Source organism: Sitophilus oryzae, unplaced genomic scaffold, assembly GCF_002938485.1.
Source record: "Sitophilus oryzae breed Bouriz unplaced genomic scaffold, Soryzae_2.0 scaffold_1576_pilon_pilon, whole genome shotgun sequence".
Taxonomy (NCBI): Eukaryota; Metazoa; Arthropoda; class Insecta; order Coleoptera; family Curculionidae; genus Sitophilus; species Sitophilus oryzae.
This window is the reverse complement of record NW_022146254.1, coordinates 8,787,688-8,800,837: the sequence shown is the minus strand read 5'-3', so window position 1 is coordinate 8,800,837 and position 13,150 is coordinate 8,787,688. Positions and strand designations below refer to the sequence as shown.

General features: G+C 29.3%; 1 protein-coding gene across 5 annotated transcripts in view; it reads left to right on the top strand.

Moving 5' to 3' along the window:
- The window catches only part of LOC115879391 (NPC intracellular cholesterol transporter 1), an 81,588-nt gene that overhangs the window by 52,049 nt on the left and 16,389 nt on the right, over positions 1 to 13,150 (top strand). For 3 of the 5 annotated variants that reach the window (XM_030896209.1, XM_030896207.1, XM_030896208.1), the window contains 3 exons: positions 2,758 to 2,898; positions 9,420 to 9,510; positions 9,921 to 10,059. In XM_030896209.1, the coding sequence (XP_030752069.1) occupies positions 2,758 to 2,898; positions 9,420 to 9,510; positions 9,921 to 10,059 (371 nt within the window). The remainder of the gene's footprint in view (positions 1 to 2,757; positions 2,899 to 9,419; positions 9,511 to 9,920; positions 10,060 to 13,150) is intronic. The other 2 variants (XM_030896211.1, XM_030896210.1) reach the window with 1 other exon arrangement.

The following is a 13,150-nucleotide window of genomic DNA, read 5'->3' as shown; positions in this document are numbered from 1 at the left end:
ATAAATAATAATACAAAGGAAGTTATAAATTATTCTTATATTAAATATTTCATTTCTTATTATTTGTTTTCTATTAATAAAATTAAGGTATGAAGAAAAAATATACTGTTTTTATATGATGTTTTTGTATCATGTTAATAAGAAAGTATTTTTTCTACATTATCTCTACTGACTTTACCATCTTTTGGCAAAGGGTCTTCATTTGACAGCAAATTTAGATCTAGTTTTAACAACTATTTTTTCGTTTGAATCTATGCGGGACTGTTAGGAATCCATCATTATTATAAATATATCAGTTTGTATATATCTTATCTTAAACAGAAACCACACAACTGTGATAAACTAGTTGCTTTTTAACAAAGTATGACATTGATTATAAAAACATTTTAGCATATGGATAGTACAGGGTGTTTCAAAAAACATGTGCCATCTCTCGTGGGAAGATTCCCAGCATAATAAGATTTATTTTTTATATCTGCCTTGTCTCATAGAGACAGCTATAGAAGGTCTTAATTTAAAAGTGTCGACGGATTCACCAGGGATATGCATATCATTGGAATATTTCTCTAAAAAAAACGTGTGTGCGCCACTGACTTTTTTTTCTCTTGTTAGCAATATTTTATAGACCGTTTAATGACAATTAAAAATTGTCTTTTGATATTTTGTCGATTTGAATGTCAATAAATGTCCGAAGTGTTAAATAAATACTCTTTCATCGAAATCATCATCAAAAAAGATGAAACAAAGTCATAGTTTTAAAGTTGCAGTGTGTTAAAACTTAAAAAATAGGTCTTTTGTAATTATCTTAAATATCATCATTTTGAATTGGCTGTAGGTAGTACTGAACATCAGTGTTATTAATTTTAATAAAATTTAATAATAAATTAGATTAAGAAATAATTTAAATATTAATCGTATTTATCTCATCAAAGAGATCGAAATCGACAAAATATCATGATACCACTTTTAATCGATATGATATTTATTTTATTTATATTTTTATTGATATTAAAGGAACTACACAATTTTGCTAACGGGAGAAAAAAAGTCTAAAAAAATATTTCTAAAAAAAGTGGCGCACACTTTTTTTAGAAATATTCCAATGATATGCACGTGTTGGAAAATCTGTCAACACTCTTAAAATTTAATTCGAATCACTAAAATTACTTGGAAGAAAATTATAATAAATTGAAGAAGAAGAAGAATGAAGACTTTGACCCCCTGTAGCTACGAAACTAAATAGAATCGGACCTACAGGGTGGCCCATTAGTGCGAGGAAGTCCAATATCGTCGTTGTTGTCGAAGATTATGAAAATAGTTTGGTTTGGTTAGGTTGTAACATATATTGCAAGGTTTATAAAGGGACGTATCCAAAAAATATGATAAGGTTTTATTTATTTTTTTTTAAATTGCATCCCCCATTTTTCTGTAGATAATCGGATTCGGCATAAAGTTCTGCATATAGTACACTATTTTTCTTTGAATCGCTCTACGGTGTTGCCATTCTATTACTTATTTACTAAAACTTTGGTTAAAAACATATCCGAAAAGTGTTAAAAACTAGAGTGAATATGACTTTATTAACACTTGGCTATATTTTCCTAAACAGCAAGGATAACAATACAAATATAATATAACAAATCCGCGTAGAAAAATTTACATTATTCTATACAGGGTATTTTTTTAAATGCAACACTGTAAATCATTTTTTTGTCAGATGCAGAATTAAAAAGTAACCAGTTTTTGTATTTAAAGTGTTTCTAAATTTTTAACGGTTTCGCAGATATTTGCAGTATTATATTACATATGGCTTTTCCAACAGTAAATTTTTATCAAAGCCGCCTAATATGATCTTTGTCAGATTTGTTACCGTTGAAAACCCCATATGTAATGTAATAAAGCGATTATCCACAAAACGGCTAAAAATTTAGGGGAACACTTTAAATACAAAAAATGTTCATCTTTTAATTCTACATCTGAAAGGAAAGTAATATACAGGGTGTTGCATTTAAAAAAATTGAGATACAACATTTTAAATATTCCGATTTTGATGACGCCATAAAAAATACCCTGTATAGGAAAATGTAAATTTTTCTATACGAATTTATTCTGTTATCCTTCGTGTTTAGGAAAACTTAGTTAAGTATGAAAAAAGTTATATTCACTCTAGTTTTTTACCAGTTTTCGGATATAATGTTTGTAACCAAAGTTTTACTAAGTAAGAAATAGAATGGCAACACCGCAGAGTGCTTCAAATAAAAATAGTGTACTATATGCAGAATTTTATGCCAAATCCAATTATCAGGATAATGTAAATTTTTCTACACAAATTTATTCTGTTATCCTTCGTGTTTAGGAAAACATAGCTAAGTATTAATAAAGTTATATTCACTCTCATAGTTTTTACCCCTTTTCGGATATAATGTTTTTAACCAAAGTTTTACAAAATAAGAGAACAACATATTTTTAGGATATGCCCCATTATAAACCATGCAACATCTGTATAAAACTTTTTTACATATCATCTACAACAACGACGTTATTGGACTTCCTCGCGCTAATGGGCCACCCTGTATGTTGATATAAAAAATAAATCTTATTTTAACGTGAGGAATCTCCACACAAGAGATGGCACATATTTTTTGAACCACCGTTTTCTACTTTTCAAATATATTGTCCTATCAGTACGACAGATTCAGACGAGAAATATTTTCTAACGGAGGGCATGTGGTTTTTGACTGTCGGGGATGTTTCTAGCGGGCCTGGGGCATGCTTCGGAGGAGATGCGAGCAGCAGTGGGACGGCGTTTGGCCTCGGAAGGCTTCCACTCGTCGCAAGTGGCGCTGGGCGACGCGTCCGCAGGAGAAGACAGCCCTTTGCAGAGCAGCCATCGATCCAGTACGTTGATTTAAATCAGAAATTAAAAAAAAACAGAAAAGTGCAGGGGCGGGAAGGGTAAATGACAGGATTGTTCTTTCATTTTTCCATTCAGTTTTATGTACTTTTTAGATTCCATCTTGGATTGTGTAATGGGTTTGTTATAGTTAATAGTATTTCTTCATTTTTTTTTATTATACAGTGTGGTCCGAACTGTATTCCGGAAACTTCGGCAGCATATTCTGCACATAAAAATAAGTAAAAAACGTCGTTTAAATGTATGTCCTAAAATGCTTAGTTTCTGAGATACAGGGTGTAGAAGTTTCATTTTTATTTCGATTGTTTGCAAATAATTTCTGAAGTAACGTTTCCGTGATTTTTTACGTAAAAAATGTCTCTTAGTAAAAATCGCTACGAACAACCGTTCTCAAGATATTTAGAATGGAAATAGTCAATACATGTCATTATTTACAAAAAATAAACATGTTGAGTAGATAGTTATTTGACTGAAATGATAAATTTCGGAACTTTTTATTTTTTTAAATTAATCATAAATTTTTCTTTGAAAAAATGATAATAAAGAGTTTCTGTTAAACTTTTGGCACTAAAACACCAAACCAAATTTATGGTTTCAGTCTCAACTATTTAGTCAACATGTTTAATTTAGGTATGTCAATAATGATAGGTATTGATAATTTCGATTTCAAATATCTTGAGGACCATTACTCGTAGCGATTTTTATCTAGAGGCATTTTCTACGTAAAAAACGTCATAAATGTATATTTTTTACTCAGTTGTGTTATACAGGTACGGACGAAAAGTTATAACTTTTCAAACCAGTTAAAAAATATGTAGATGGCGCCCTCTACAAGTAGGAGTCATATTGACAACTCCCAGACACCAATTTTTATCCAAATATTGACGTTACTACAGAAATTATTTGGAAAAAGCCGAAATAAAAATGAAACTTCAACCTGTATCTCCGATTCAGACCCTGTATCTCCGATTCAGACCCTGTATCTCCGAAACCAAGCATTTTAGGATATACATTTATATGAACTTTTTTACTTTTTTACTATCTGCAGAATATAATGCCGAAGTTTCTGGAATGCAGTTCGGACCACCCTGTATACTATATTTTCTTAATAATATTTACAACTTGTTTGATCGAGAATTGGATAGAAAATGAAAAAAATCGTTATCTTTTTATATGTAAAATTATACGAATCTATAAACAACGATTGAAATAGTTGGTTCTCAAATATTTATCGGATATACGGCGCTGGTCACTTTAGTTCCTCAGTCTGTATTTTAATCCATCCGACAGAGATAAATACATATAAGACCAGTTGATAGATAGAGAGACAAAATAAAAGCGGCGTACGGTGTTGCCAGTTCGTACGTGACGTAGCGTAATAAACGAACATAATATATCGAAGACAACATAGTTGCTTGAAAACTTGGAATAAAATATTTTCAGTCACTTTTTACAAATATAGAAATGAGTATTAATTGATTTTTTTCAGAAATAGTGCCAATAATCGTATTTTAAGGTGCAAAGCTGCATTCAAAAACTACGCAGTATCACTGGCTACACGCCATAGAACCAATAAAATTTGTACTAAATTCAAACAGCTGTCAATTTTAACTTTAGTTACTTAATTAACAACTATGATTGTTTTTGTAGTTTCGCCAGCGACACAATGTAGTTCTGACACCGAGGTTTAATAAAAATCTATTGCAGCTATAGTAAAATGAATAAATAATTGTGTTATTTAAAGATCCAACCCTAGATGCATCATTTTTCGTAAACGCTTACTTAGGCGGTATGAAATATTGAAGCAAAATCCGGCAATACTGCATAGAAGAAAGCCCTACTTTTTAGAGATCAACCCAACTTTTTTCTCTTTTTAATACATTTGTTTTTTCATTATGCCGTCTCTATCACTGATGTCTCACACGTTAAAATCCAGACCACGCTTCTACTGTGACCAAATATGTATATGGTAACCCACTAGCAACAAAACAACCTCAAAATTATAGATGATTAATTTGTTAAAGATATTTAGAATCGTTTTCCATAATAATATGAGACTAATAAAAATGAGATGAGAAATAAATGGATTTAATCTGAGAGTATTCCAATTTAATTATTAAATAAACGTATAAAACTGAAAAAATGTAATCGAGTTATTTTATTTAATAAAAACGGTATGTGTTAATACAAAACAAACAAGAACAAGACACCACATACCAAAAAATATTAAAAAGAACTACCTATTTCTTACTTTCAAGCTTTATGAGACTTCCCGCAGTTATGATTATATTTATCAATATAACTTATGTACAAATACAAATTTGTACTATTCCACAGGAATAAATAAAACAACATAAATAAAACAAACTATTTTATTAATAATAACACTTACCAAATTTTATAACTTAAAGGTTGATTTTTGGTTGAACTTTAATCTTGAATCTGAAAGGTTGAACTTTAATCTTAATTTTTTTAAACCAGTACCTTTTGACATTATTTTTCTGCAGTACTAAAATCCATTATTTACTACTATTCCAGTTTTTAGTATGTGTTTAGTATGGTCCTACCATATTCGAGATGCACTTATCTACAACGAGATGGTATACAAACCTTATTGATGGTAACTTGTAACTTTATTGGTGTATAAGACTTTCAGCCTGGGCAGCGAGTATTAACCATAAACTGTGCTCTGGGTCTACAGTTAATTTTCACTCGATTTTTCCTCCACTTGACTTCAAAAGACACAAAACACACGTAATAACACGAATCAAAATGCATCATCTTCCAAAACGCAGGGTATTTGACACAAAATTATAACCTATATTTTGGCAAGACTTTGACAAGCGTCAAAAATCTAAAGGCATGTTCATACGCATCGGCGTCCGTTTGTCGTTCATCGTTCCGTCAAACCAATAAAATTGAAATACGATCTGTCATTTTTGAAATAAACCAAAAAAACTGGTTAAAAACAACAAGAGACGACGCATGACAGATTTATATTTAAACCCATCCATAGTTAACTTAAAAATTATTAGAAACTTTTTTTAGTAAAATAAATAGATAGGTATAGGACGTCATCTGCTTTTCTTCTGTCATCGTCTGTCGAAATCTTACCTGAGAGAAAAAACAGAGTATAACGTATTTTTTGGTCTAAAAATTATTAATGTAAAAATTAATTTCTCTAGTATTAGAAATTTTAAAAATAATTGTGATTTTAGGTTAGTTCAAAACATATGTTTTATATGAGCGCAAGCGCTTACTAGAATATTGATTATTTTATTAAGACAAATAGGAGAAGTATGAACAGCATTTCCTTAAGTTATTAAAGTTAATTTCTTAAGGTTAATGCTAAGGATAAGGTTAGGACTAATTCACGAAGTATGGACCCACCATAAAAGTTACAAAATTCTCTAACACAGTATTGCCAACTATTTCAATTAATGTTGATCGCATTGTATATGAAATGTCATCGATCGTCATTTCCAAGCCATCTTGACACAGTTTTTATTCGATAAAAAAAGATTTATACATTTTTAACCTGATCTGCCTGGATAACACATCTACTTAATAACTCATTGATATGTATTTTGAGATCAGCTTTAATAGAATAAATCATAGGTTACAGAATATTTTTTACTTCATCTATAAATATAAACATTTTGAAATATGTACTTATTTTAATAACGCATTCAAATAATTCATCAAATTATTTGAAATGAGGTAAAAGAAAAATACGTTCTAAATAATCAGACTTAAATTTGAATAGCCTAAAAAAGGATCATAATGAAGCATGCATTACAGAGTTCTAATGTTGACTTCCTGGGCATATTTTGTTTACACATTGTCAAATGACAAAACAAGAAAAATTTTCTATTTTCCTCTACTAATAGCTATTAATTTTCCTTATCATTTAAATGGGGCAAATTTATTTATATTAATGGTTAAAGAAAGAACAATTCTGAGAAATAGTAAAACTTGATCTATTTATTATTCGAGACTAAAATTAAAAATAAAGTACAATTAAATAAATCAAGATTTATTATACTATTACAATACATGGAATCATTACGTTTTAAGAAGTTATCTTTTGTATGCAGATATGTGTACTTTAAAACTTAGAATTTTTACTTTACTTTAGAATTGTACACACATTGCTTATGGACTTGATAATGATTTTGTGACGTATATGAAGTCAAGTTGATTGCATGCTCTTCCCTACTAACAAGAGTGAATAGAAATATCAGCATGTAAAAACATTTTTTATTCACATTAAAATCACACACTCTTAGCACGATTTCTGGCTTTTTACCACTGTTTTAGGTGGTGATCAGGATTAGAGATCAGTAAAACCTGGGAAGAATTTTTCTAAGTTGGGTTTAATGGTTAAAGGGCATGTCGTAACTAACATTTTTATAAAGTGTATGTATGAATTGAGTTTTGGTCTTTCACAAATTTATTAAAGCGTTGTTATTGAAGTCTTGTACTGACTGAAATATTTTAATATATATTTTGTTGAAAAATCAAGTGTATATTGGAGTGAATGGATGTATTTACAGGGTTGTTCACCACATACAACACGGAGTATTGTAGCTAAACGATTAGATTTTTACAAATTGTAAGTTTTGGGTTCGTTGAAGCACTATTAAAGCTACAATTTAAAAATATTTTTACAAGATACGAGTGTCCCAAATAAGTAAAAAATATTATAGTTGTATTTTTTTAAATAGAACAGCCTGTATATTATTCTATTTTTGGATTCTACGATTGAAATAAAGGTAAATTTGATTAAGGTTTATCACACTTAAACCTTACCGTTTTTGAAATATTTTCAATTTTATGAAATTACAGAAAAAAAATTAAGGCTTTATTTCTCCAAGGGTATAAAAGTTTTTAATACTAAATATTTACTGAAGATTATTTATTGGTCATATATTGTGTTGCATTAATAAAAATTTTACGACCTAATACAGAGTGTCCAAAATGTTTTATTAAATAATTACTAGCTTTAAACGGCAATAACTTGTTTAATTTAAATGGAACACCCTATATATTTTACTTGAATCAGATACATAATGTAATTGCCTATCAAATTGTATTGTTCCATTTTTTACCCATCTCTTCAAGTTTTCATAGAAAATGCATTTTCTTATAGTTTAGACCTCATTTATCACTATACCCATGGAATATTGACATTTTAGCTTATTTTTAAAGATGTAACAAATTTTCAAAGGGTACATATTGTAATATTGTTGATATAGTTCGCTTATTTAATTAAAAAATAAAAAAAAACTGTTTAAATATTTTTTGTTAAAGAGGACCAATTAATATGATCCCAGTATTCAAACTACATTAATTGACTGTTTACGTTGTAGTAATAATTGTTCCAAATACTAAAAACTGAATTTTGTGTGTATTACACAGTGTGGTAAAAAAGTAACACCTTATAAATTTTATTTCATTTATTGACGAATGCTTATTTATAAAAACAGAGACATTCGTTTTCATAACTTATTATTATATTGATTTCTGAGCCAAATCCACATTTATTTAGAATAATTTATTAATTAAAACAATTTAAAAGTATGTAATTAACTAATTTTTGGTGTTTTTGGTAGGAAATAATGGTGGTATATTTAATTGGTATACTCCTTTACAAAGATTTAAATAGTTTTTTTGTATGCCAATGGGCATGCAATATTTACCACCTGTACAGTTTGTACATATTATGGTGCTATAAAAAAATCTGAAATGTCAATATTCCATGGGTATAGTGATAAATGAGGTCTAAATTATAACAAAATGCAATTTCTACGAAAACTTGAAGAGATGGGTAAAAAATGGTATAATACAATTTGATAGACAATTACATTGTCCATCTGATTCACGTAAAATATATAGGGTGTTCCATTTAAATGAAACAAGTTATTGCCGTTTAAAGCTAGTAATTATTTAATATAAATTTTTGGACACTCTGTATAAGGTAGTAAAATTTTTATTATTGCAACACAATATCTGATCAATAAATAATCTTCAGTAAATATTTAGTATTAAAAACTTTGATACCCTAGGAGAAATAAAGCCTTAACATTTTTACTGCAATTTCATAAAATTGAAAATATTTCAAAAACGGTAAGGTTTAAGTGTGATAAACCTTAATAAAATTTACCTTTATTTCAATCGTAGAATCCAAAAATAGAATAATATATAGGGTGTTCCATTTAAAAAAATACAACTATAATATTTTTTACTTATTTGGGACACTCTGTATCTTGTACAAATATTTTTAAATTGTAGCTCTAATAGACCTTCAACAAACCCAAAACTTAAATTTGTAAAAATCTAATCGTTTAGCTACAATACTCCGTGTCGTATGTGGTGAACAACCCTTATAGAAGTATTAAGCATTTTTATTAGACTTAATTTAAAACCCAAATTTAAAAATTCGATCTTGGTTTAAGTGTTAATATTTTTATGTTTTAATCTACTAGAATTTATTTTGTCATAGGTGTTACATCAGATTTTGGTCATGAAATGGATACACATTCTATTAACAAGATGCCGGGTGAATATGAACATGCCTCATCGTTTATTGAAAGGTAGGTTTATATTCTTTGTATATTAGCCTTGTATTATTTATCCTACAACTAGGGTTCCCAACCGTCCCGGTTTGGCCGGGATTAACCAGGAATCAGAAAGTTTGTCCCGGCGAAAGTTTTGCCTTGGCCGGGACCTGGAAACTAGAAAAGTGTGTACTACACACATAATATATTTTATTTTCTAATATTTAATGTCTTGCTTCAATTATTTAAAAGCTTAAAAATAATTGTCCCGGAATCGCCGATGCTCAAGTTGGGAACCCTACCTACAACTATAATTTAAAACTAGTCTAATATTAATTTCCTTTAAATTTCTAGTCAGACACTATTCTTGTAAAGTATTTTTTTCCACGTAATTTAGCAAATAATGCATAAATCATGTTTTATCGAGAACTTTTTTATTGTGTTAGGTTGGGAGCCAACACTGATTCCTATTTACAAAAGTTCTTTGAAAAATGGGGTACATTTTGCGCAAGGAAACCTTGGTTAGTTCTGTTTGTAGGCACGTGTGTAGTAGTTGGTCTTGGACATGGTGTTAAATACCTTCAGGTAAGATTCATTGACTCATTTTTTAATATTAAAATTATTTTGTTTATGTGAAATATACATTTGTGTTGAGAACAACCACCAGTGTATTTCGGAACAATTAAAAGTAAGGGAAAATTGGCATAATTCTGAAATTTCCTACAAATGATCATTACTTTCTGGTTGTGGTACTTGTATAATTCCGTTACTACGTTATACAAGTCATAATATGATTAAACCATATACGTATAAATAAAATATGCCCCTATGTAACCACGTGTGCTGTTTCCATGCCGTAAGAAAAAGACAACAAAACTTATTACTGTATAAGTCTATTTCACCCGGATATCGATTGAACTGCGATTGCGCCAAACTCCGATTGATTGGTATTTTAGTTCTGTTTCAACTCCATGATAATCTGTTATAAATATTAAAAAAATAAATAAAATTAACGAGGTGAAATGTCAGTCAACCACTTTCCTTTAAAAACACCGACCAATGAAAATTTCTTCGGGTGAGGCATGCGAAGTTAAATGAATATCCGGGTGAAGTAGACTTATGTAGAATTTCATATTGCTCTTTCACTGTTTGGGCATCACTTTTTAGAGGCTGAGTATATTTTATTTATACATATATGAATTAAACAGAGATTCAATATAAAAGATTACTTACCTGTTACCATAGATAAAAGACTTATACTATTAAATAGATAGACAACTTATAATACATTTCAATTTTATTATACAAGGGCGCCTCTGGTAGTCGGAGGAAGAAATACAAATGGAGGGGAGGGGTGCGGGGAAGGGGGTTGTTTTAGTTAATTTAAAATAAATTTAGACATACATGTAAGAACACTTTGTGTGCTTTTAATTAGGTAGAACATATTATAAACGATAAATCAACTTAATTAAAAGCATACAAAGTGTTCTTATATGTCGGATATTAATTTAAAAAAAATATTAAAAAGACTAGAAATAGTATATATTAAGTTGTTACAGTTATAATTTAATCTTTGGCAGTTTTCGGCAAATAGCAGGCAGTTTTACATAATTTTCCTCCCTTTGAAGTGAATTGGAAACGGCTATATAATTTTGGTATAGGCAAGATTCCTAGTTTGTTTCCGTTTGAGACCTGAAATAATAAAAACAAATTAAATTAGATGTAGTCATCTGTTGATCATGCTAATATAACGCAACGCGCGTTACATGTCCTTACATGCACCGTAAAAAAAATTAAATAACTGCTCAGCAAGTAGCATTTATTCGCAGTACTAATTTAAAAAATCTATAACTGTAAATAGATATGTTTAATTTACTTACCATTGTATCCTTCGGAAACCAGGTGTACAACAATTAAACCCCATGATAAAAAATAATTAAGAGTCTATACAAAACACAAATTATTGTCCCACCATTTTTAAAAAACATATTGTCTAAAACAGAATACTGGCAAAAAATCTGAAGGAATTTAATTTTACAATAATTCGACAAATCAAAACGAAATCAAACCGTAAAATCACAACAAAAGCGTCTCTGAGTGTCTCGTGACAGTTAAAAATCAAATTTTATTATTGTCAGATATTGACATTTGCATTATTAATATTGACAGTTTTAATATTTTGCGCCTCTGTGCATCTTGGAGGAAAAACTATTTTTAATGAACTGTCATTTCCATTTAAGTTTCCCAGCCATGCCTGTTACTTAATTTCTAAAGTTGACGTTTGGTTTGTGAATGTCATATATCAAGGCACGTTTTAAAAAAAGACATCTATACAGGGTTTTCAAACGACTACTTTTTTGATTAACTAATTTTGTATAAAAATTTTCAACTATAAAATGATTATTTTATATTTAAAACTTTTTTACCTGTACTACATAGAGTATTACAGCACGAAAAATTTATCTACAATTGACCTACTAATGTGTAATATTACATATCTTATCTGGTGGGCGTGTTTATGGAAATTAATATTGAGATTTATATTGTGATTTTGGTTCACCTTGTATACTCAAACAAGTTTGTAGAAAAACAACAAATAAAATTATATTCGAATAGAAAGGTCTGCCTAAAAAGAGTCTGATTTCGACAGGTGACACAAAAAATTGCAGAAAATACAATTTTTCTGTGAATTAAAATTACATACACTACTCACTGTCATTTTCGTTATACAGACACATATAATACAGGGTGTTTCAAAAAACTCGAGGAAGGGATTCCTCGCGTAAAAATAAGGTTTATCTTTGATATCAACATAGGTCCTATTTTGCTTTGTTTCGTAGCTACTGGGGGTTAAAGCTAAAAAATGTAACCTATTATATAAACCGATTTATTACAATTTACTTCCGAATGCTTTTAGCGAATCGAATGAAATTTTGAGGGTAAAAGTTACTATAACTGCTACATCTTTTAGAGCTAAACAAGTGTTAACAGATTCGCCAGGGACGTGCATATGGGTAATCACTGAAATATTTTTTTAAAAAAACACATTGGCTGTACCGACTTTTTTGTCTTGTTAGCAAAATTGTGTAGGCCATTTAATGCCAATTGAATGTTGTATCTTGATATTTTTTCGTTTCGATATGAGAATCTTCTTATGAGAATCGATATGAGGTATCTCTCTCCTTGATGAGATAGACTATTAATACTATAACAATTAATAAAATAAAAATAATAAATTATTTATTTAACCTAATTTGTTATTAAACTCTATTAAAATGTATAACAATGATGTTCAGCTATCTACAGCAAATTAATAATAAATAGTATTTAAGATAATTACAAAATACATATTTGTTAAAAGTTTTAACATCCTGTATCTTGTTGAATGAATCAATGAGTACTTAAAAATAAGATTTATTAACGTAAGTTAACACTGGTCAGTTAATGACATTAATTTAGTTAAAGGTTGCTATTAGACTTGTATTAAGGCAAATTAATAAGATTGCGTTTAGCTTATCAAGCAAACCAAAATCAACAAAATATCAAGAGAACACTTTTCAGTGGCGCACATGTTTTTTTAAAAAAATATTCCAGTGATGACCTATGTATATGCACCTCCCTGGTATATCTGTCGACACTGTTGTTGCATTAATATATGTCGCACTTATAGTAAGAA